General features: G+C 35.6%; 1 protein-coding gene across 3 annotated transcripts in view; it reads right to left on the bottom strand.

Moving 5' to 3' along the window:
- LOC145241335 (uncharacterized) overlaps nucleotides 1-24,517 on the bottom strand; it is a 110,928-nt gene that overhangs the window by 20,695 nt on the left and 65,716 nt on the right. Inside the window, exon 1 of one of the 3 annotated variants that reach the window (XM_080104178.1) lies at nucleotides 9,072-11,074. The exons of the other annotated variants lie outside the window; for them this stretch is intronic. Within the exon in view, the coding sequence (XP_079960304.1) occupies nucleotides 9,072-11,008 (1,937 nt within the window). The 5' untranslated portion in view covers nucleotides 11,009-11,074. Of the gene's footprint in view, nucleotides 1-9,071; nucleotides 11,075-24,517 lie in introns of those variants that run through there. 3 annotated transcript variants of the gene reach the window in all.

Consider the following 24,517-nt stretch of genomic DNA (forward strand, 5'->3'; position numbering starts at 1 on the left):
TTTGTCGAGAGTGTCTACGTTGTGGGAGCACAAGTGTCTGCAGTTCGTCAGAGCATTCACCATTAAAATACTTGTCGAACAGGCAGAGGGATGCAACGTTTCGTTGACGGGACAGAGGCTGAAGCTTAGATGCCAGTTCAGGGTCTATCAGATTGGTGACTCTTTTTTTAACCTTGTCTAGGAGCGAGAGACTAGTAGCAGATGCACCAGTCCAAATGTGACAATACTCCATACATGAGCGAATGGTGGCCTTATAGAGGTACAGGATACTTTCAGGTGTCAGTAGTTTTCTAGCACGGTAGAGAGAGCCTACCTTTTTCGCAGCGGCCCTGGCAATGTTTTCAATATAATTGTTCCAACTCATGTTTCCTGTGAACGTTAGGCCAAGCAGTTTGAAAAATGTACTCTCAGACAGGGAGTCACTGGCCATTGCTATTGGTGGCAGAGAAGGTTTCTTGTAATTATTGAAGGAAACAAGTTTAGTCTTGGCAGCATTGAATGTGACCATCCATTTATGTCCCCATTCCACTACAGATTGGAGGTCATTCTCTAGTGTTTCTGCCATTTCTTTAGATATGTGTTCATTTGCTTTCCTGTCGTGCCTGTTATAGAGTGTGGTATCAGCATATATACCCATCTCAGAGGCAATTTTGTCGGGGAGGTCATTTATGAATATCAGGAACAGTAGAGGTCCAAGGATAGACCCCTGAAGCACTACCGCATTTATATCATATTGTTTAGATGTACGACCGTCGAGGACAACCTAGATTTTTCTCTTATCTAAGAAGGATTTAATTATGTTAAGTATTCTACCAGTGATACCGTATGATTTAATTTTCCTGAGGAGACCCTTGTTCCATACCCTGTCAAAAGCCTTAGATATATCTAGAGCTACCGCTCTGCCTTCCCTCGCTTTGTTCAGTGAATGGTATATACGTTCAGAGATTACAGTGAGGATGTCAGCTGTGGAACGGGCATGTCTAAATCCATATTGTTTGTTAGTCAGAAGTTTAGCATCTTATGTTATCAAAGGCAAGATAAGTTACTTTTCTACCTAACTGGATATGTTTTAAGTGTTTATATTTAATGTAACATGTTTATTCAGCTCGAAAAACAGTGTTTACCGATGTATTCGAAAATTTAAAAATGGCGTCCAACTCTCTTTGAGGCGGTAAGTTTGAGAAACTGAGTTATAAATAAAAAACCAGACAAAATACTGTTAGAAACTCGCTCAATATATGTTACCGTGGCATAGGCGGATATATATTCCGCGGATTTTTAACAGTATTTTGTCTATTTTTTTTTTATTTTTAACTCATTTTCCCAAACTTATCGTGTGAAAGAGATAGTCGGCCGCCATTTTTAACTTTCCAATACATCGGTAAGCACTGTATGTTTTTCGAGCTGAATAAACATGTTACATTAAATAAAAACACTAAAAACATATCCCGTTAGGTAGAAAAGTAACTTATCTTGCCTTTGATAACATTTATTTATTATGTATTTGCTTTTTGATAACTTTTTCAAATGTGTGTGTACAGTAATACAAACCCAATTATTTTTTTTTTCTACTTATTAAGCGAAAGGTATTTTTACCACCTGCTCCAGCGTAGTATAAACAGCCTATGGAATAAACACCTTCAACCTCAAAAATAGAAATCAACAAATTTATGGAATTTTCTTCAAAATTTCGTAACGCAGTTTCTTATTAAATTAAAACTAAATATAACATTTGCTGACTTATTTACCTGCCGAATACGCATATATATAACTTTGTAAAACACTCTTTAACCCTAACAATAACACTAAGTTCGAGTGGCAAGCCCCCCCCCAACAAAATACCTCTGTAAGCCACATACAAGCGTCTAAAACAAACAAAAAATAGATCCTTCCTTAAAGAAAAATGCACATAAAAAATAAATTGGTTAACTGCCCCAAAATGCTAGAATGGCCTGGAAATGGTGAATTATTTTACATTGAATTTTTGTGAAACTAACCGCTCCCCGCCTCTAATATTGTTTTTATTTCTGTCAAGTCTTCAGTATGTTCACACATAATTTTCATTAGCCCTAAAATTAATTCAGTCCGAATGGCAACCCTCCCCATATTCTCATTGCATAGAAATCCTCTTAAAACCACACATAATCGTCTTAAAAAAAGAAAACAAAAAGCATACAGGATTTATCTTCCATAAAAAAAAACAGTTAACTGCCCTAAAACGCTAGAATCACCTGTAATGGGGAATTATTTTACATTAAATTCTAAAATAATTTGTTTATCTTTCATTAAGTTTTCCATGGCATTTGATACATAATTGCCTAAAAAGGTAGAATCACATTTTGGAGGGATGGTCAGAAGGGGTTGAGTGGGGTTAAACAGAAGGTGTTAATCTACAATAATACCAAAGAAATATTGCAATATATTCATTTTTAAATGGTCCTGTTTAGATTTAAGTTTTTTTTTATCTAAAACACATTACAATTCAACTTTGAGTTCTCCAACTTCTTTTCCGTTTATGGATACATGGCATTTTTAAGGAATTGCAGCATATTTATGCACATTTACTGCAGATTATTTGGAAACCATGAACTTTCGGATATTTTCAGTTGCATATTCTTATTCCTTGTACAAAAATACACTTATATGGTAAATTTCATTTCTTAGTCTTGTGTTTTAACAAAGATATAACAATTTCACTGAAAAAGTAGTGTAAAAAAATGTGACGAAACGCATATGGTCTTAAAGAGGGGAAAATATCCAACCGTGCGAGGCACAAAACGTCATAACTTCCTTAATTTTAATCAGATTTTTTAAATTTAAAAAGATTCTTTCTTAGCTCATCAAGCTCTTTCTTTGTATACCAATATTGAAATATTTTAAGCTATTTCAATTTTTTCATGTGTATTGCTACTACTATCAGGGACATAAGCTACTGGGGTACTATGTAGGGAGTTGGCCAGCAAGATGTCGGTTCACGTTATACTTTAACTTCTGCAGGTCAGTACAGTTGGGGAAGCAGGGACCCGGAATGGAATTCCAAAGTCTAGCAGTTTTGGGGAAGAAACTACTGGAGTAGAAAACTCTTACATCTAGGGATCTGTGTAGGGGTGGGATTTAGCTGCTTGTCGGGTTTGTCAAAAGAATTTGTCATGGGGGTACAAGTGCTTGCAGTTTGTCAGAGCATTCAACATTAAAACACTTGTAGAAAAGGCAGAGGGATGCAACATTTCATCGGTGGGACAGAGGCTGAAGCTTAGGTGACAGTTCAGGACCTATCAGGTTGGAGACTTTTTTGGATCTTGTCTAGGAGCGACAGACTAGTAGCAGATGCACCAGTCCAAATGACAACAATACTCCATACATGGGCGAATAGTGGCCTTAGGTATAGGATACTTTCGGGCATTAGTAGCTTTCTAGCATGGTAGAGAGAGCCTACCTTCCTCGCAATGCTCTCAATGTAATTGTTCCATGTTTCCTATGAACATTAGGCCGAGGATTTTAAAAGTACTTTCAGATAAAGAATCTTTGGCCATTGCTATTGGTGGTAAAGAAGGTTTTTTTGTAATTATTGAAGTAAACAAGTTTAGTCTTGGCAGCATTGAATGTGACCATCCATTTTTGTCCCCATACCACTATAGATTGGAGGTCATCCCCTAGTGTTTCTGCCATTTCCCTAGATATGTGTTCATTTGCTTTCCTGTCGTGCCTGTTATAGAGCGTGGTATCATCAGCATATATACCCATCTCACAGAAATTTTGTCGGGGAGGTTATTTATGAATATTAGGAACAACAGAGGTCCAAGGATAGACCCTTGGGGCACTCCCGCATTTATATCATATTGTTTAGATGTATGGCCGTCGAGGACAACCTGGATTTTTCTCTTATCTTAAAAGGATTTAATCATGTTAAGTATTCATCCAGGGATACAATATGATCTGATTTTCCTGAGAAGACCTCATGCCATACCCTGTTAAAAGCCTTAGATATATTTAGATCCACCGCTCTACCCTCCCCTGCTTTGTCTAGTGAATGGTATATACGTTCAGAGATTACGGTTAGGATATCTGCAGTGGAACAGGCTTGCCTAAATCCATATTTAGGGTCGGTCAGAAGTTTAATATCTGTAAGGTGATGGACTAGAGTTTGGTTAATTATGGACTCAAATATTTTGGCGAAAAGTGGGAGGAGGCGATAATTTAATGGGTCAGTTCTGTCGTCAGAATTCTTGAAAACTGGTACCATAGAAGCAGTTTTCCAGCAGTCAGGAAAGCAAGATTCATTAAGGCATTATTGTAAAGTTTGGAGAGAACTGGAGCTACTTTGGAGCCGGGACGAGATCAGGTCTACATGCTTTTGAAGTGTCAAGGTTTTTTATGATACCATGCACCTGAGAAGGGGTGATTTTCAGATTGTCTAGCATGGCGTTTGTTCGCAAAGAAAAGTCAGGGAGGGGTACTTAGCAGGGTCCAGTGTGGAGTTTGAGGCAAACCGACTGGCAAGCATGTTAGCCTTCTCGGTTGCTGAGCAAACAACCTCATGATTGTTGGTTAGTGGGGGAATAGTTGATTGCCCATTATTTAGTTTGGGCCCAAGATGAAACCCTGAGGGATGCTAATGTTGATACTATGAGTTTCTGATTTCTGCCCATCGATGATTACTCTTATAAGCCTAAAAGGATTTAATAAATCGAGAATATTTCAGCTATTAGATAGCTGGAAGTCTTGTGAAGTATACCTTTATGGCATACCCTCTCGAAAGCCTTGAATATATCAAGAGCTATTGCTCTAGAAAATAAGCCCCTGTCAAGAGACTGATTAATCTCATGATATAACAGTTAGCACATCAGCTGTAGATCTAGCAGAACAGAAACATATTGCTTATCACTGAGTAGGTTATTTCTGCTGAGGTGGTTGACCACTTCTATCAGATTCCAGCAACTTACTCATGACATACGAGAGACCAATTGGTCTATACTGAGAGGCAAATGACAGATTACCTGAATTTTTGAATAGAAGGTAGTGGTGAGGTTTTTTTTAAAAGAAATTACGAGTTTTTTTATATTTTATTCGCAGTTTTGTGTTAGGGGTGTCAAAAATTCCAAAAGTTCTGATACACCTACTGGGCCAGCCATTCAACATTGTGAATATTGAAATCTCCATAGATGCGAATGTTAGTCGAGGGATAAGCAGACTAAATTTACCGCATTTTACAATAAATTTAATTAAAAAAAAAATATTGAGATCACATGCCTAAAGTGAATGTGAAAAAACAAAACCAAAAAAAAAAAAAACCATTACACAGATTGTCATTGCAAATAAAAATCTACTTATCACGCATTTAATCTGAAAAAAAAGTTAAATATGTTACTAGAATAGATGTTTTGGTACTTATGTATTTTTAGGTACCGCGCTGAAATAACCTTATTTCGAAAGCCATTCTTAACATGAGGGGTGGGGAGGGTGTTCTGTAACTATTCCATGCTTCCACCGTACAACTTAAAAGATTACCTGAAAATTTTTTTTTTAAAATAGCGCGGTACCAAAAATACATCAGCAACGAGTTTTTTTTTTTTTTTTTTTTTGGGGGGGGGGGGGGTCTTTTGTTTACGTATTTTAAACGATTTTTAATTGAGATATGCTAAATAGATTTTAACTCAAAATTGTTTATCGTGTAATATTACCAAAGAGTTTAGCAAACCGGAATATTAACCGACACAAAAACGGAAGTTTTACGGAACCAAACGATGATTGCAATGTATTAATAAAAAAAAAAAAAATATTTATACTAATTTTTATTTTAAATAATTTCTTTTAATTGATCGTTTAATAAAGATCGTAGCCATGGAAGAATAATAGTAAATATCTATTAAAAATAGTTTTATGTTGTTTTCGTTAAATATTAATTTATATTAATAAATATTAAATGAAGAATTATCTATCCTTAAAATTGGGGCTTCGTTTTTATATAAACACATCGAGCCACATTCGGTGGCCATATTGGTTTCCATGTACCCGCCGATTTTTTTTTTTTTTTTTTTTTTTACTTCTGTAGCTTAATATCTGGAAAACTACTTATTTACGGAAAATCTTAATGCAATATTCGTTTTCAGCACACCCAAAAACCCTTAAAGTTTTTACACACAAACAAAAAAAAAAAAAAGTGGCCATAAAGTGGGTGTTCATTTGACGTTAAATTAATATAGAAAAGTGATCCCCCACTTTTTGAAACTATTTTTCATATCTTAGAAATTATTTGGGTACTTGTGTATCTTTGCAACCGTGCTAACATTTTGAAAGCCTTTCTTAACATGGGAAGGGGAAGTGTTTTGTAACTATTCTGTGCTTCCACTTAACAATAATGATTGGCCCTGGCCTTCGGGACAAGATCAAAGTGTAGTATCTGTTCTTCAGTGCTCCAATGGAGCACTGAAGAACAGATACACTTTGCTCCATTTCTTGTTCTCTGTCATTGGAGGAGAAATCCTTCACGATTGAGACAATTTTTATTTTTGTTCCTTTTCTCCACGTTAAAAAACGACCTTGGTGTCTAACTGTCCCGTGGGGAGGCATTGTAAATAGGGACAATTATATATATATATATATATATAGCGTGAAGCTAAGAAGCTTGAATTTAACTTGAAAATACTATTTGAAAACCAAATAAAAATAATAGCACATTTAGAATTGTCGCCGACAAGTATTTATGTTCCTATTTACTTGCCTTCCCACGAGGGCAGAGTTAGACACTTAGACACAAGGTAGGTTTTTAATATGGGGAAAATCCAGCTCCCAAAAAGGGGCACTCTGGATAAGGAACAAAAATAAAAATTGTCTCAGTCATGAAGGATTTCTCCACGAACCGAAGACAGAAAAGGTAAAATGTATCAGAACAGATACACACTGATCTTGGTCAGAGGGAATATGCATTTCCTATTTGTTTTCACCGGTTGTCATGGACAATAAAGGTGTTATAACGGGTTTGTATTACTGTACAGATTCGAAAAAGTTGTCAAAAAAACAAATGTTATCAAAGGCAAGATAAGCTACTTTTTTTTTTTTTTTTCTACCAAACTGGATATATTTTTCGTGTTTTTATTCAATGTAACATGTTTATTCAGCTCGAAAAGCATACAGTGTTTACCGATGTATTGGAAAATTCAAAATGGCGCCCGACTCTCTCTTTAACGCGGTAAGTTTGGGAAAAGGTGTTATAAATAATAAACTAGACAAAATACTCTTAGAAATTCGCTCAATATATGCTACTGTTACCATGACATAAATGACATATTCGGTGGTTTTTAATAGTGTTTTGTCTAGTTTATTATTTATAACACCTTTTCCCAAACTTACCGTGTTAAAGAGAGTCGGGCGGTCGGGCGGGCGCCATTTTGAATTTTCCAATACATCGGTAAACACGGCATGTTTTTCGAGCTGAATAAACATGTTACATTGAATAAAAACACAAAAAATATATACAGTTTGGTAGAAAAGTAACTTATCTTGCCTTTGATAACATTTATTTGTTATATATTTGTTTTGACAACTTTTTCGAACCTATGTTTACAGTAATACAAACCCGAAAAACAATGATGTACAATGCAATTTTTTTTTAATCTCACACAGTTTGCTATCAATTTTGAGTCGCTTATTCTTCTACATCACCAGAACTTGTAAGAGATGTTTGAAAAATGAGAAAAAGAAATACTTTCTTCGGCGCTTTTGCAATCGCCGTCGTTGTGTTGAGGGAGAGAACTCCATTTTACTAAGAAATCAATTCAATTTTTCATGAGTATTTAGGACGCTAAATTGCATAAAATATTTTTCGACGAAAAACAAAAAAACTAATTTATTTAATATAATAAAGTTTTATAGCATTAATAACAAAAAATATAAAATGCGATGATATTGTAATCTTATAAAACAAAACGACTCTAGACCAAATATAATGAGCATCTTTATCACCAAATTTAGGAAGATGTTAGCTAAGAAAGAACGATAACTCAAGTCTTTACTTTCTAGTTAAATAGAAGAGGCTATAAACGAGCTATAGCCTCTCGATTTGTTTATAAACTATTTTTCCAGTTTAATTTTTATTTCGGCATTTCACATGTACGATGAAACTTGTTTAAGTATATATAAAAAAAAAAATATATATATATATAGGAATAATTTCCTAAACCCATTGCACTCTAAAGAATTTAGGTGACTAAAATAGGAATAAATATGTATAAATTCAATATTATGCAGAGAAGTACCGTGCTTTTTTCTTTTCATAGTATTTTCAACGGTATCTTTAGTTTATTAAATTGTTAGGTGAAAGTAAAGAATAGTTATAAAAAACCCTCCCTATGTTAAGAATAGGTTTTTAAATAAGGCTATTTCAGTACAGTACCTTCTCTGCATAAGTACTGATATTAAAAATTTGGTACTTATGCACTTTTGTTACCGTGCTGAAATAACATTTTGAAAGCCATTGTTAACATGGGCAGAGTGTTTTGTAACTATTCTGTGCTTCCACCTAACAATTTAATAAAGATATCGTGAAATTTGAATTTAATCTGAAAAACTATTTAAAAATAGTGCGGTAACAAAAGTGCATAAGCACCAAAAATTCTGTGAAATTGAAAACATTAACATGTTATTTTTTGGTAATCCGTGCTGAAATGTTATTTTGAAAGCCATTTTTAACATGGGGAGGAGAGTTTTTTTGGGTTTTTTTTTTTTTATCATTCTGTGCTTCCACCTAACAATTAAAAAAAAAAAAATAATCGTGAAGCTTGAGTTTAACCTGAAAAAAAAAAAAAAAAAAAAAAAGCGGTGGCAAAAGTGAACAAGCACCTTTCTTTTAAAAAGAAAATTTTTTATGAATTAACGTAAAAATTCAGTAGCTTAATTTTTTGGTAAAATAGATTTTAACTTTTAAAAGAATAACCTTTTTTTTTCTTTCGTAGTGAAGGGTGGATTTTTTTTTAGAATGATGGCAATTTCTAAATGAATAATTAAAAAGAAAAAATTAAATTTAAAAAAAAAAAAAAAAAAAGTGAATTTTTATAAGATCGCAACGTGCTTACGCGAAGAAACTACCACAGGAACGAACATCCGTAATCATAAACGTTGAACGAGAAGAGGGTTCTCTGTATTCGTCTACAAAAACAACATCATCGGCTCTGGATTGTCGAATATTTTGTACATTTACAGATGAAGGGGTTTCTGGGTATCCACCTGGAACAACTTCGTCAGTTCTGGGTGTCCAAACATGTTGTCCAGTTGCAGGAGTTTTTTTGTATCCGCCTCGGAGAATCTCAACCGTTCTGGACTGCCGAACATTCTGAGCATTTATAGATGGAGGGGTTTCTTTGTAACCACCTCGGAGAACTTCAGCCGTTCTAGGTGTCAACACATTTTGTCTTTTTACGGCAGAAGGGGATTCTTTATACCCACCTCGAAGAACCTCACCAGTTCTGTTTTTCCCAACATTTTGCCTTTTTACGGAAGAAGAGGTTTCTTTGTACCCGCCTCGTAGAACATCGCCAGGTTTGGATTGACTAACATTTTGGCCAATTACAGTAGATTTTTCATTGAGTTTTATCGATTGATGCATTGAACATAGAGTTTTATTCGATGTCAAAATTTCCGATTGTTTGTTATTGTTTGAAGTGCTATAACTCGTCCCACTTTTGGAGGGGGGTTGTTTTGGTGGCGGTAAAACCTGTCTATGAGATAGAGCAGCAGCCGAAGCAGCAGCACATGGCGCCTTGTTCACCGAAGAAACACTTGGAGCGGATTTATTTGAGGGTAATTTTACGCCCTGTTCTTGGGAACTTTTCATGAATGGCGGGGGATTAGCCAGGCTGTTATCGGATTTTAACGGAGATTTCTCCTGGTTTAATAATTCGGCAAGGTTGTTTTTATTATTATCATATTCATTGACGCTGGTAATCTGGGACTTTTGTGGTCTTCCTCGTTTCTTTTTGACAATAGTAATACTCAGGGGCGATTTCATCTTTACCTGTCTGATCGTTTTAGTCTTTTCTTCGCGGGTTGAGGACTCTGGATTTGATGGAGCATCTTCCTCTAAATTTTCACCCCAGATCAATTTCGCTGTGGTTGCACCTGTGAGACTCTGGTTTGGATATTTCATAGAAAGGTTAGCGTTTTGACTCAATGTTATCATCATTTCCTTTATCGACGACTTACTGAAAGCGATCCGATCAAACCAGAACTCTTGCTGCGGATCGACTTGTTTCTTGGGTTTTTGAAATAATTTGTCAAAGTCTTTATGTATCTTGGATTTATAAAGCTCAAAAGCTGTGACAGGACAAAGCACATCACCCTTCATGGCTGGAATCAAACTACCTGAAAACCCCGCGTTGCTACCTCCTTTTCCATCCGAAGATAAAAATTCGTTTGGAAGAATACACTTTTTCCCTTCAGCATCGGTTCGAATAATAAAACGAGTCATCGTTAAATTGTCGTAACTACCTGGACCCAATAGACGCTTATAATATTGTAAAATAAACCAAATATATTCTAAAAGCTGTTCAGGAGTCGGATTTTTCATATTATTTTGAAAATATTCCTTTAGAAGCTCCAAGTCTTTTGTCGAAATTTGTCGTTTCAATACGACTTCGGCTTCAATACGATTCTCCATAGCAGTAAAAGCTTTATTCGCCTCCGCAAAGGCCTCGTCTTTGACAATGTCGACTTTGAGTGTCTCTCGGAAATGTTTTTTCAGCGAATAACGAAGCGCGCGGAAAGCTGACATTTGATAAAGTTGATGTTTTTTCGTTCTCGCACCAGCGTACAATCGCATCAACGCATGGGCTAATGATTGCACGTCGTTACTTGCAACCTCTACAGAGATACCGACTTCGTTGCAAAAATCGTTGAACAGTTTAAGAGCCCATTGTGTGGTATCCCTCTTTTTCGGTTCGGGGTCATCTTCGAATAACGCATTAGTGTAATCAATGCGATGGACTCTAACGCGCAATTCTCTGGACGACGCCATTTTGTTCTCCTCTGCGCATGCGCATTTGAACAACCTCACACGTGGTGGGTTTTCCTAGTCAGATTGGCCGTTTTAAAGCCAAATTTCGTTAATTTGGCCTTTTTTATTAGGCAGTGTAGCTTCCAAAAGTTACATTTGGCTTTTTTCTTTAAATTTGGCTTAAATTTTGTTTTTGATTATTTTACAAAAATATTTTTAATAGTAATTATTAAAGAAAACGTTCAAATTAATTTTTTTTCAGTTTAGTCTTCAAATATTGTGTAGGCCTTTTCTTAATTTTGGCTTTTTTCTTTATTATTTTACAAATATATCTATTTGAAAGCAATTATTAGTGAACTATTCTTGAAGCAATTTAGGTTTTAAAATCTTTATTGCCTTTTTTCATTTTTTTTTTGTTTTCAAATATTTCACATAAAAATATATTTGAAAGTAACTATTAAAACGTTATAATTATGTATTTTTAAGCTGCTCAGAGTAACAACGCAGTAAATGTGATATTTGCGCAAAAACTCTTCATTGGATAAAATCTCCATTAATTTCTTTCAGCTAATCAGAGCAAGCAAGTGTATATAATATAAAAAGAGAGAACACACATGTTCCTATTTACAATCTTTCCCCACGGGATAGAGTTAGACACCAGGGTCGTTTTTTAATGTGGAGAAAAGGAACAAAAATAAAAAGTGCCTTAGTCGTGAATATTTCTCCTCCACTGACAGAGAACAAGAAATTGAAGTGCAGCATCTGAAGAACATATACTACACTTTGATCTTGACCCGACGGCCAGGTATTTATTTGCTCCCCCACCGAGCAAATTAGGCACAAGGCCAATTTTTAATGTGAGGAGTGAAGGGGAAATGGGGACCAACTCCCCGGGGAGTAGGGGAGCTGGATAGTGACAATTGGTATGAAGGGTTGCCCCTACATTGACCAAGGTCTTATATGTGGGGTCTCCCCCACATATGGTCTTTCCTTGCAGTATCTGCTGGAACAGATACTACACTTTGATCTTGACCCGAAGGCCATCATACATACATGTTTGCCTTACAATCCAGCCCGTACCCTTTGGATATCGAAAGTTCCTCAAAAAGTGTCCATGTTTAAAAAAGATGTGTCCTCTAATAGTATCAGACTTGACCGAATGGTTAATTGTAGGCATAGACCAATTTATACCATCGAAAAAATTCCAACAAAAACCTAACAGCCAGCCATGGTCTCCCCAGAATGTGCTGCTGCCATCACACACAGAAGTCATTTTTTCCATAGTTACCAACGTAATAAATGTACTGAGACTAAAGCTACTTTCAGGACTGCCAGCAACCACTGTAAAAGAGTAATAAAAAAATGCAAGAGAGCTATATGCTCAGTCCGTTAAATCCAAAGTAGCTGAGCAGCGGCTTGCCCCCCCCCCCCAGTTTTGTCAAATAGCAAACATGATCTTGAACAGAAGCCTTCGTTCTATCCCAACCATCATCAATGGACCTGAGGTCATCTCGTCAGCATTAGACAAGGCCAAACTATTTGCCAAGAACTTTGCGGCTAATTCTACGCTATGCAACGAAGGTCATCAACTCCCCGTACTTCCTTCTATAACACACAACACGCTATGCAACATACAAATATCTGTGTGTGAGGTTGCCAAGCTAATCAAGAACCTTGATTCCAGTAAAGCAACTAGTCCTGACGGCATTCCAATTATAGTGTTGAAAAAGCTTCAACCAGAACTTGCACCCATATGACAAAAAGCTTTGCCTTAAGGAGAAGTGCTTCCTAACACCCTGGAAAACCTCATCAGTATGCCCTGTATTTAAGAATTCAGGTGATAAGTCATCTCTCTCTAAGTACAGATCAATAAGTCTCCTGTGTATCATGAGTAAATTGCTGGAATCCATATTAAATAGAGAAGTAGTCAACCACCTCAGCAGAAATAACTTCTTAGAGACATGTAATATGGTTCCATTCTGCTAGATCTACAGCAGATGTGCTAATGGTTATATCTCATAGGATTAGTGAATCTCTCGACAAAGGCTCCCTTTTTAGGGCAATTGCTCTTGACATATCAAAGACCTTTGATAAGGTTTGGCATAAAAGCCTACTTCACAAGATTTCCAGCTACAGTATAACTGGAAATGTTTTTTCAATTATCAAATCATTTCTCTCTGATAAGCTCATACGAGTAGTGGTTGATGTGCGGAAATCAGAGGCTCGCAGTATTAATGCTGGAGTCCCTCAGGGGTCTATCCTGGGCCCAACTCTCTTCCTGATCTACATCAATGATCTTCCAAAACACATACTTAAACCATTCGTTGACATCTATGCTGATGACACGACTATCTATGGCAACACATCAAAGGCTGTAAATGACAAAGTTCTCTCTGATTCTCTCTCCTCTGATCTTGAGCACATAGTATAGTGGGGGAAGAGGTGGCTGGTTACTTTTATTAATGCATCTAAAACCAAGCTCCTATCTTTACATCATCAACGCTCTGATCCCCATCTGGCATCAATTGAATACTTACAAAGTTCTTGGGGAGGCTCCATGTTTTGACAAGCTTCTGGGATTGATCTTTACTCCTGATATGAAATGGAACATGTACATCAAGTCTGTGGCCAACGTCGCTGGAAAAATGGTAGGATCCTTCTACCGCTCCAGAAGACATTTCACTGCTGATGCAATTCTCTATCTATATAAAAGCCAAATACGTCCAAGGATGGAGTATTGCTGCCACATCTGGGCAGGAGCTGCTAAAAACAGCCTATCCTGCTTTGACAGAGTACAAAATAGACTTTGTGGCTTAGAGGGGGATGCCCTCTTCTCTTCCCTGCAACCTCTTTCCCACAGAAAAGACATTGCGAGCCTGTCTTTGTTTTATCGTTATTTCCATGGCAAGTGCTCGTCTGAGCTCCAATCTCTGGTCCCCCCTTGCCAATCTTTCACGAAAAACACCCGTCTAGCTGAAACCACTGTCAATAATTTTCCCCACTCTTTATCTGTGCCTAAATCCAAATGTAGATTCCATGAACAAAGCTTCCTACTTAGAAGTGCACGCCTGTGGAACTTTCTTCCGTTTGCCTGTTTCCCACCTGACTACAACTTGGATGTCTTCAAATCCAACATAAACAAATTCCTGGCAAACCACCCCCTTAAGTAAGACACTTTATCAAATCTCCATTATTAACGATTACTACGATATTATCCCATTGATTACTGTACATGCAATAACCCTTATCCCGAGTGGCTTCCAGGCCTCGATAGTGGTGACTACATTGTAGCAAAAAAAAAAAAAAAAAAAAATTCAAATCACTAACCAAACTCTCTTTATATATTATTATTTATTATTGGAATCCTTTGAGATGAGTAATTTGTATATTTATTTATTTATTTGCGGACTGTTATCCTCATCTTTATAGTTGTTGTTTCACAATGTTTTGGCCAACTCATCCTCTGGCCTTCTTCAGGTGATTAACAACAACGAGATAGGAATGCTGAGTCTCGTAATTGCATCCCCAGTGATTACCTTTCATAGTTGTTGCCTCACTACGTTTTGGTCAGCTAAACCCTGGCGTGCTTTGAGTAGGATTGAAACCGCTATCTTCAGAGTACGCTCACCTGGAACCATAGAAACTCGCTTCTATCCACTGCACCACAGGCCCCGAAGGCGGTGAAACAACAACAATGATGAAGATGAGAATAACAGTCCGCGAATAAATAAATAAATAAATACACAAATTATTCATCTCAAAGGATTCTAAAAAAAAAAAGACAAAGATTGTTCTACAAAAAAAAAGACAAAGATTGTTCTACAAAAAAAAAGACAAAGATTATTCTACAAAAATAATGTATCAAATTGGAAAAAAACATTAGAATCCATGTATTACCATTGAGAGAGACTAAGTTGATATATCAGGTTGAATTTTAGCTAAAATTTGTTGTTTTATAAATTAAATCCGAGACTTATTATTGAGTGCATGTGTTAATAATTCCTATAAAAAAAACTCCTGATTTGAGCTTTTTTCTAATCAAGAGTCAAGAGCTAAAACAACATTCACTGTCGCTGCTACTTCAAATAATATAATTAGTACAGTAAGAAATATATTAGTATCATTCAATACTTTTTGATGCATTTAATACCATTTTCAATATGAATGAAACGTTCATTTAATGTCAATGTCATTTTCAAATCAGCAAAAGTAACAAGAGCTACTGATAACGCATCCACAATGTGTTGTCTACTCTCCATTAAAAAAAACAAAAGGTTCAAAGGACTTATTAATATTTACTTAGTATAAGTCCGTAGCTCTAATTCGAAATTAAAGGTATTTGAAGATAAATTCCCCTCCCATATTTACGAATGAAATGAAAATAAAATACATTACTGTAATTTCTGTTTAAGGTATTAAACTTTTTTCTTCTTATCCAAGAGACACCTCCAACAAAAGAATTATAATAAGGACAATTTAGAACCAAAATAATTTTTAACATACTGCTGTGGAGTTATCATGTGTTGACATATTCATCAAACTTATTTCTTATTCAAAAGACACCTCCAACGCATTTGAAGGCTTTTCATTCATTTTCAAATAATGAATTTTGCAATTTGTAAAAGAAAAAAAAAATTTTTTATTTGTTTGAACTGGTTCTTTTACGAACAAAAAAGTTAGACAATTTTTTTTTTTTTTTTAAGCGTTTTGTGAAAATAACATTCTACCTAAAAATTTTAGAGATTTTTAAACATTTTCACAAAACATCAATTGTACATAAAACAAAATTATAAAATGTAACACAATTTCAAATTTATTAACTTATTAAATGTTGATGAGTATCTTCAACTAAATCACATCCCTTCAAAAACTGAGATTATACATTTTTATGGATGAACACTCTGAAAGTACAGACACACACAAAAAAACAATTATTTTAGAATTTAGATTGAGGAATCAGTATTAGAATTTATGCCCCCCCCCACACTTCTTCCTCATTTACTTGACTCTTTCGGCTAACACGATTTCTGACCCCTGCTGCTTTAGGGGTCACGTGAAGTGGCTTATAAAAACCCTCGCTGAATGTACCCAGCCTCTTTTTCATCTATTTTTTTTTTATCCAGCAGTAGGATGCAGCTGAGGCTTGGTAATACATACTCAAGATAGCAATCACAGAAACCCAGTCCTCTTCCTACCATTAATGACCTGAACTGAAGACTATTTGTGACAAACCCAAGATGGCAGTTACAAGTTAGCCATCATTTATCGATAAAGTCTTGCTGGATTGCAACCAAACCAGACACGAAAAGATCCAAAATTGAGGGACGCACACGTACAACCTATTATTTGAACTTTTCACCCCCATATAAGTTCTCGCAAGCATGTTTTTCGCAAATTTTCTTTCATGTACAATTAACTTTTTCTTGTATCATCCATTTGTCAACCCAGTAAAATTGATTTTAAGATTGTACACCCTTGTTGCGTTCCTTCTCGCAAACCAACTATCGCCATATTTCTGTTTCAGAACTTATCCTCAATTTGTTACCGCATTCTCACAAGTGAAAATTGAACTTTTTCTCAAGGGACAAAAAACAAAATAATCTTAATATTACTTTTGCATATAAGTTTAACATGAACTGATCACTCACTTTTTGGCCTGATAACATTTGAATAACATCTAATCATTCTAGTTAAATCTTAGATGTAAAGTATTCTCTTTTGGGAGGAAGAATTATGGACTTGAATGTAAAATTAATGATAGGATTAAGGGAGGGATTTGAGAGGGAGTCTGTTGTCACCTGGACAGCGTTTGTGGCAGTTTTCACCGCCACCCGCACCAAAAGCACACACACACACACACACACACACACAATTCATCTCCCTTAGCTAAAAAAAAAAAAATATGGTGATTTATTCTTAAAACGCTATTCGGGTAGACGATCGGCCCAATATGAGTGATGAATTTATATTGAATTTACTGCAAAACTAATCCCCCTGCTCTAAATTCTGAAATAAATGTTTTTTCCCTAAAATCGCCTTAAAAAAAGGAAGACTCATATTTGGAAGAGTGGGCACTCATCTACAAATTTATCAACAATCTATATATCTATAAAAGTGAAAGTGTCTGTCTGTGTGTCTGTGTACATTTCCCTACGCAATAACTGACAATTTTCAGCCTACAGACTCGAAATTTTATATACAGGGTAGTGAGATTTGGGAAGATCTTTGTAATCCGTTTTCGGCCAGAAATTTGGCTGTTAAGGGGTCAAAGTTCAACAATTTCACCATTGAGAAATCTACCAAACTCCTCCGACAATTTTGGGTATAAACAATTGAAATTTTAGATATAGGTTCCATGGACATGAATCTAACTTAATAACTTGATTTGAGCACAAAATAAATGTTAAGGGGTCATAATAGGGGTCAAAGTTTAAAAACATTTGATCTCTGCAGTCTTTACCAAATTACTCAGACAATTTCTGGTCTAAACATTTGAAATTTTACATAAAGAGTATTCAGAGATAGGGCAAGCTTTTTAATCGATTTGGGTCGAAAATTTGAGCTACCAATATATAAATGTATGTATGTATGTTTGCATGTCTGCCTAAAACTTTCGACAGAGGTGACGGATTTTCACATGATCAGTATCATTTTGAAGCTCGCTCTTTCAGACAACAAATACCGAAAAATTGGCTAAAAACATTAATTTCTTCACCTTCAACTGGGCACTTTTCTACAGGGAAGGGTCGCTTTTTTCACCGATATTTTCGAAAGTCATCCCCTCTTTTCGATTGTCTAGCCTTAATTTAAACTTACGTCACTTCCGGTTTGACGGTGGTCGTAACAGCAAAGACGTCACGTTTTTTTCCCGTTCTTTTCCTCCTTCGCAGTACGGGTTCGAGCCTGCCTTCCTACTACCACTTTTCTTTTTTTTTTGCTCAACATAAACCCCAAACACCCGGGCAATATATATATATATATATATATATATATATATATATATATATATATATAATAAAATAAAGATACCAGCGATGGTTGACGTTATGCTGTTTTGAAAAAAGAAAAACCGAATGAATTTATGAAATGATCAACGTTTCGTCCCTTTTCCAGAGGACATCTTCAGGATATTAAAAAGAAAAATGCAAAAAAAAAGAAAAAATGGTATATGATCGTTTTCTTTTTGTTTTTGTTTTTTTTGCATTTTTCCTTTTAATATCCTGAATATGTCCTTTGCAATAGGGACGAAACGTTGATCATTTCATAAATTCTTTCGGTTTTTCTTTTTTCAAAACACACACAAACACACACACACACATATATATATATATATATATATATATATATATATATATATATATATATATATATATATATATATAATTTACCAATATTCTTTAAAAGTCCTTTGGTACATTTTAAAAAATAGTGTGTAAACTATAGAATGCATTATCAATGCTCCTTAGCGCAAACATATTTATCTAAAAGAAAAATTGAATTTCCCCAAAAGCATATATATAAAAAAAAACATGATTTTAATTTCACAGGGAACTGCTAAGAAAACAATACAAAATTAAAAATAATTAAAAAAAAAAAAAAAACCGACGTAAACATTTGGAAGTTAGCATCTTCAATATAGCCATTTTCCTAAAGAATAATAATAATAAAGAAAAATTGCCATTTGGCTCTTTTGTATTTCAAAAAATGTGGCTTCAGTTTTCAATTTGGCCTTTTTTGGCCTTTTTTCCTGAACCATTTGGCTTCAAACATTTATTTTTGTTGGACAAACAATGTAGTCTTCAGAAAGGCACTGGTCACCTTTTTTTTTCTTTTCTTAATATATATTATCAAATATTAGCTTTCGTATTTTGCTTGTAATACATACATATAAGTAGTTAATTTTAAAACGATTTTTTTTTCGTCGCAGCTAACAATCCGTTACAGTTGTTGTCAGACGGTCTGATGGTAAACAGAACCTCCGGTCCTGACTCCTCCTGCGCCCCTCGCTGCGGTCCTTATCCATCTTATTTCCTTGTTGTCCTCTTCTCTTTCGGCTTCTACTATTTTTATTTCCCTTTTCTCTCTCAACCGACCTGCAAAACAGTAGGGGAACGAAACCCAGAGTGGCCGTGATGAAAACCGAGCCAAGACGGGAGAAAAACACAACAAACCTCCTATGTTCGTTGTTAATGATACAAAAACGGTTCTTTTCTAGAATAGCATTTTGTTGAACTTGCGGAGAACGCTCTGTTTTACGGTTGTTTTAAAACTGGAACGGAAATTTAAATTTCGTTCCGTTTTAATTTTTTCTTTCTTTTTTTTTTTTTAATTTCGCACGCCCCCCTCCCCCAAATCGAAAGTAATTGATAAAATAGTAAAAATTAAGGTAAAAAAAAATGTTTTAATGGATAGTAGGACCTTCGATATGTGCACATGCACAATTGCAAATATAAGAATTTTTATGTAATAGTAAAATTTCGGGGCAAGAAGTAAGTAGGAGGTTTCTCGGCGCTCTTTTACAATCGTTCACTGTGCAGAAGGAAACAACTCTCCTTTATTAATAGATTCGTTCATTTTTTTTTATCTCATAATTTAAGACGCTCGATGCAACAATATTTTTTATTAAATCAAAGCATTAAAAAAAAAAAGAATGCTGCGACGAATTTTTTTAACATAACAAAGTTGATAACAAAACGTAGTCTGTACGCGACTATTAAGAGAGTACCACGATATTTTCATTAGATGAACACATTTAAAAAGGAAGCGGCAACTTTTTTTAATTAAAAAGTAAATGTTATGATAAAGTTTTAAAAAATAGTCTTTAACTTTAAAAAAAAAATACAAAGAATGAAACTCTGATAAAACAAGCCTCCGTACTTTTTTTTGAAAAAAAGGCGCCAGAAAATAAATATCACCCTCTAATCAATTTAAATAAAATCAAAACGAATTTTGGGGGCTGATTTTAGATTTGCAATTTTTATTATCTCCCGAGTCAGTCACATATTCTATTATATGAATATATTTTTTAATTGGAAACCTGTTATAATAAATCTCTGTTTAACCCTTATATCGCGTAATATTTGAATTTAATATAATTTAAAGCATTTTTTTTTAAATATTTATTTTTTAGAATTCTGTGTTTGTTGTTGTTGTTGTAATTCAAATAATTATATTACCGAGAAAAAAAATTATCAAGACAAAGTTTGTATTTTTTTGACAAGATGATATTGATTTTATGTCCAATTTTATTTACAACTTTAAGGTGAGTGAAATTAATAACGGGATTTTATAAATATATATAAAAATAACTTTTTTTTAATTATTTGATCTTTTCAGCTTTAAAAAATGTTGAAATTTTTATCGACCTACATTTATTTTGTTTAGTTTTCGTAACATGAAATATGGGGACGGAGGTAAAACACCTAAAAAATATTTCCTCTTATATATATATATATATATATATATATATATATATATATATTATGTGTGTGTGTGTGATTCCAACCTTGGACCTTATGTATTTCAGTCCAGCCAGCGCCCTAATCCACTGTGCTATGTTGCCATAGACAATTTACTGCTTCGTTTTTATCGTTCATCTGATTAAGTGGTTTTTTGTTTTGATTTTTTTAAACGATAGTAATGTTTATATCTCCGCCTCGGAGAACCGGTGTTTTTCTTAAAAAGTCGCCCAATTTTATTTGGACGTATTATTTATTTATTTATTATTTTTAAAAACAGTAATCTACGGACACGCGTGTTTCGGAGCCCTACTTCTCTTCAGCGTACTGTTGGTAGGATTCGAACTTAGGACCTTATGTAAAAAAATTTAGATTACAGTGTGTGATCAGCAAATATACCCATCTCTGAAACAATTTTATCAGGGAGGTCATTTATGAATATCAGGAATAATAAAGGCCCAAGGATAGACCCCTAAGGCACTACCGCATTTATATCATATTGTTTAGATGTACGACCGTCGAGGATAACCTGGATTTTTCTCTTACTTACGAAGGATTTAATTACATTATGTATTCTTCCATATGATCTAATTTTCCATAGAAGACCATTGTGCCACACCCTGTCAAAAGCCTTAGATATATCGAGGGCTACCGCTCTACCCTCCCCTGTTTTGTCTAGGGAATGGTATATACGTTCAGAGATTACAGTTAGGATGTCTACTGTGGAACGTGCCTCCTAAATCCATATTGTTTGTCGGTCAGGAGTTTAGCAGCTGTAAGGTGATGGACTAGAGCTTGATTAGTTAAGGACTCAAATATTTTGGTGAAAAGCGGGAGAAGGCTAATGGGGCGATAATTTAATGGGTCAGTTCTTTCGCCAGAATTCTTGAAAATTGGTACCACAGAAGCGGTTTTCTAGCAGTCAGGAAAACAAGATTCGTTTAGGCATTTATTGAAAAGTTTGGAAAGAACTGGAGCAACCTCACCGGCGCATTTTTTTAATAGCACAGCCAGGATGAGATCCGGTCCACATGCTTTTGAGGTGTCTAGGTTTTTTATGATACCATATACCTGAGAAGGGGTGATTTTCAAATCATCTAGTGTGGCGTCTGTCCGCAAAGGAAAGTCAGGGAGGGAGTGGTGTACTGGGTCCAATATGGAGTTTGAGGCAAACCAACTGGCAAGTAGGTTAGCCTTCTCGGTTGCCATGCAAACAACCTCACGATTGTTTGATAGTGAGGGAATCGTTGACTGCCCATTATTTACTACACTGTTGTAGCTTTCCCAAAAATCACAGGTTCCTAATTTCTGTGCTTTGATGTGTAAGTTTATTTAATAATGAATAAATATCGAAAATTTCAGGAAGATATGACTATTATTTGATTTTTGCTAGATTTTTAAAACATGGGTATGTTTACGGCTTCAAAAACGTTACTGCATAGGAACATTGTTTTCAAGCGTCGATAATGTAAACACGCTTTTGTCTCGCATTTTCATTATTTTTGTATGCTGTAAATTAATTTTTTAAAAAATATTAGCAGTTTATTTGAAGCTTCTTTTAAACTAGCATGTGTGCCTGGCGTTGGTTGCCGGGGTGTTTGGGGAGAGGGGAGGTTGAGCAAAAAAAAAAAAAGAAAAGAAAAAGTGGTAGTAGGCAGGCAGGCAGGCTCGGACCTGTACTGCGAAGGAGGAAAAGAATGTGAAAAAAACCCCGAAAAATTTAACGTTTTTGTTGTTGCACCCATCGCCAAACTGGAAGTGACGAAGGTTTAAATTAAGGCTAGTCAATCGAAAGGAGGAGATGACTTTCGAAAATATCGGTGAAAAAAGCAACCCTTGCCTGTAGAAAAGTACCCAGTTGAGGGTGAAGGAATTAATGTTTTTAGCCAATTTTTTTATATTTGTTGTCCGAAGGGTCAAGCTTCAAAATTATACTGACTTCGTGAAAATCTGTCGCATCTGTTGAAAGTTTAAGGCAGACATACAAACATGCATAAATACATTTAAACAGACAGGTGAGATTTGTATTATAGACTAGCCTAGGTGCCCGGCATTGCCCAGGTGTTTGGAGGTGCATGTTGAGCAAAAAAAAAAAAAAGTGGTAGGAGGCAGACAGGCTCAAACCCATACTGCGAAGGAGGAAAAGAATATGAAAGAAAACCTACTCCATGATGCGACCGGAAGTTCGCAACGTTGGAATTGGTAAAGTCATTCCAACCGATACGATGACTTGCAAAAATGGCAACGCAAAAAATAAACGACCCTTCTTGTAGAAAACTGCCCAGTTGAGGGTGAAGGAATCAATGTTTTTAACCAATTTTGGGATATTTGTCACCCGAAGGGTCGAGTTTCAAAATGATACTGATCTCATGAAAATCCATTGCCTCTGTCGAAAGTTTTAGGCATACATACATACATTTAAACAGACAGGTGAGATTTATATTATAAACTAGCGGGGGTACCCGGCGTTGCCCAGGTGTTTGGAGGTGTGTGTTGTGGGGGGGGGGAGTAGATTAAAACAACCCTGTTAAAAAAAAACAAAAAACGTTGGCTGGTTGTTTGGCGGTGTAAAAGAAAAAAAATAGTTTTAGTATAAAGGTAGGCTTGAACCCCGAACGTTTGACACGGAGGTGGAAAGGAAATGGAAAAAAAAACCCTGCGACCTAAGCATCTCGACCACGGGAACAGATGAATTGATAAGTGTGTTAAGTTGACGTTTATAAACCGAAATTAGCAGGTGCGACAACGTCAAGTTGCGGAAGCCAGTTTCTGTTTTCCCCGCTATGCGGTGATCAAACAATAAAAAAAAAACTAACATAAGGCAAACGAACGATGAAAACAGAAAACGAACACGTGAAAAATGGCTTGAATAAACCTGTTTCGATATTAAAATTTACAAATCGGTGGGTACCCGGGTGTTTTTGGGTGTCGCTAAGAATAAGCGAAGTAAAAAAAAAAAGCAGAAAAACAAATGTTACGTGAAAAATGGCTTAAATAAAACTGGTTCAATATTTAAATTTAAAAAATCGAAAAAAAAAAAAACCATCTCACACCACGATTCGAACCCAAAACGTTTAGATGATGAACCAAGGCCTTAACCAACTGAGCTAACCCGACGTACATGAAATTTGTTCGGTTTTTCAACTATTTAAAGTAAATCAGGTCATGACGTCATCTGACGCATGCGTAGAATCGGTCATTGTCACGAGAGGACCGTTTTTGTTGATGTCGAAAATTGTCGATTTCGGGGTGAAAAAGTTAACGTTTTTGGCCAATTTTTTTATATTTTTCGAGCAAAGGATGGAGCTTCGATGTGATACCGAGTTTGTGAATTTTCGTTGCATCTCTCGAAAGTTTTTAGCAGACATCCAAACATACACACATACATACATACATTTTCGCTTTTATATATATAGATTAGTCTGGGTACTCGGCATTGCCCGGGTGTTTGAAGGTGTGTGTTGAGCAAAAAAAAAAAATTTCCACACTAACGTATTGTGCTTGCAATAACCCTTATCCCTGAGTACTTGCAATAACCCTTATCCCTGAGTACTTGCAATAACCCTTATCCCTGAGTAGCTGTACTGTACTTGCAATAACCCTTATCTCTGAGTACTTGCAATAACCCTTATCCCTGAGTAGCTTCCGGGCCTTGATAAGTGGTGACCACCGTGTAAAAAATTTAAAAAAAAAAAAAAAAAAAAGTGAACCCGTGCCGCAAAGGCGGAAAAGAAAGTGCAAGAAAATCTGACGTCTTAGCCGATGTCTCCATGACGTGACCAGAAGTCAAAAGCGTTGTAATTAACCAAAGTCAATTTTTACTCATTGCGGACTATTATTCTCATCTTTATTAGTTGTTGTTTCATGACGTTTTGGCCAACTATTCTTCTGACCTTCGTCAGGTGGTAACTGCGACGTGATAGGAACTCTGAATTTCCTGATTGCATCCATTGCAATTACTGCCTTCTGTAGTTGTTGTCGTCTCACCACATTTTGGTCTGTATCAACTGTGCTATGGGCCCTGAAGGCGCCTGTGGCACAGTTGATAGAGACGTTGAATCTCTACGGTTCT

This window comes from Euprymna scolopes, chromosome 20, assembly GCF_053919585.1.
Source record: "Euprymna scolopes isolate OS-2025 chromosome 20, ASM5391958v1, whole genome shotgun sequence".
NCBI classification, from domain to species: domain Eukaryota; kingdom Metazoa; phylum Mollusca; class Cephalopoda; order Sepiida; family Sepiolidae; genus Euprymna; species Euprymna scolopes.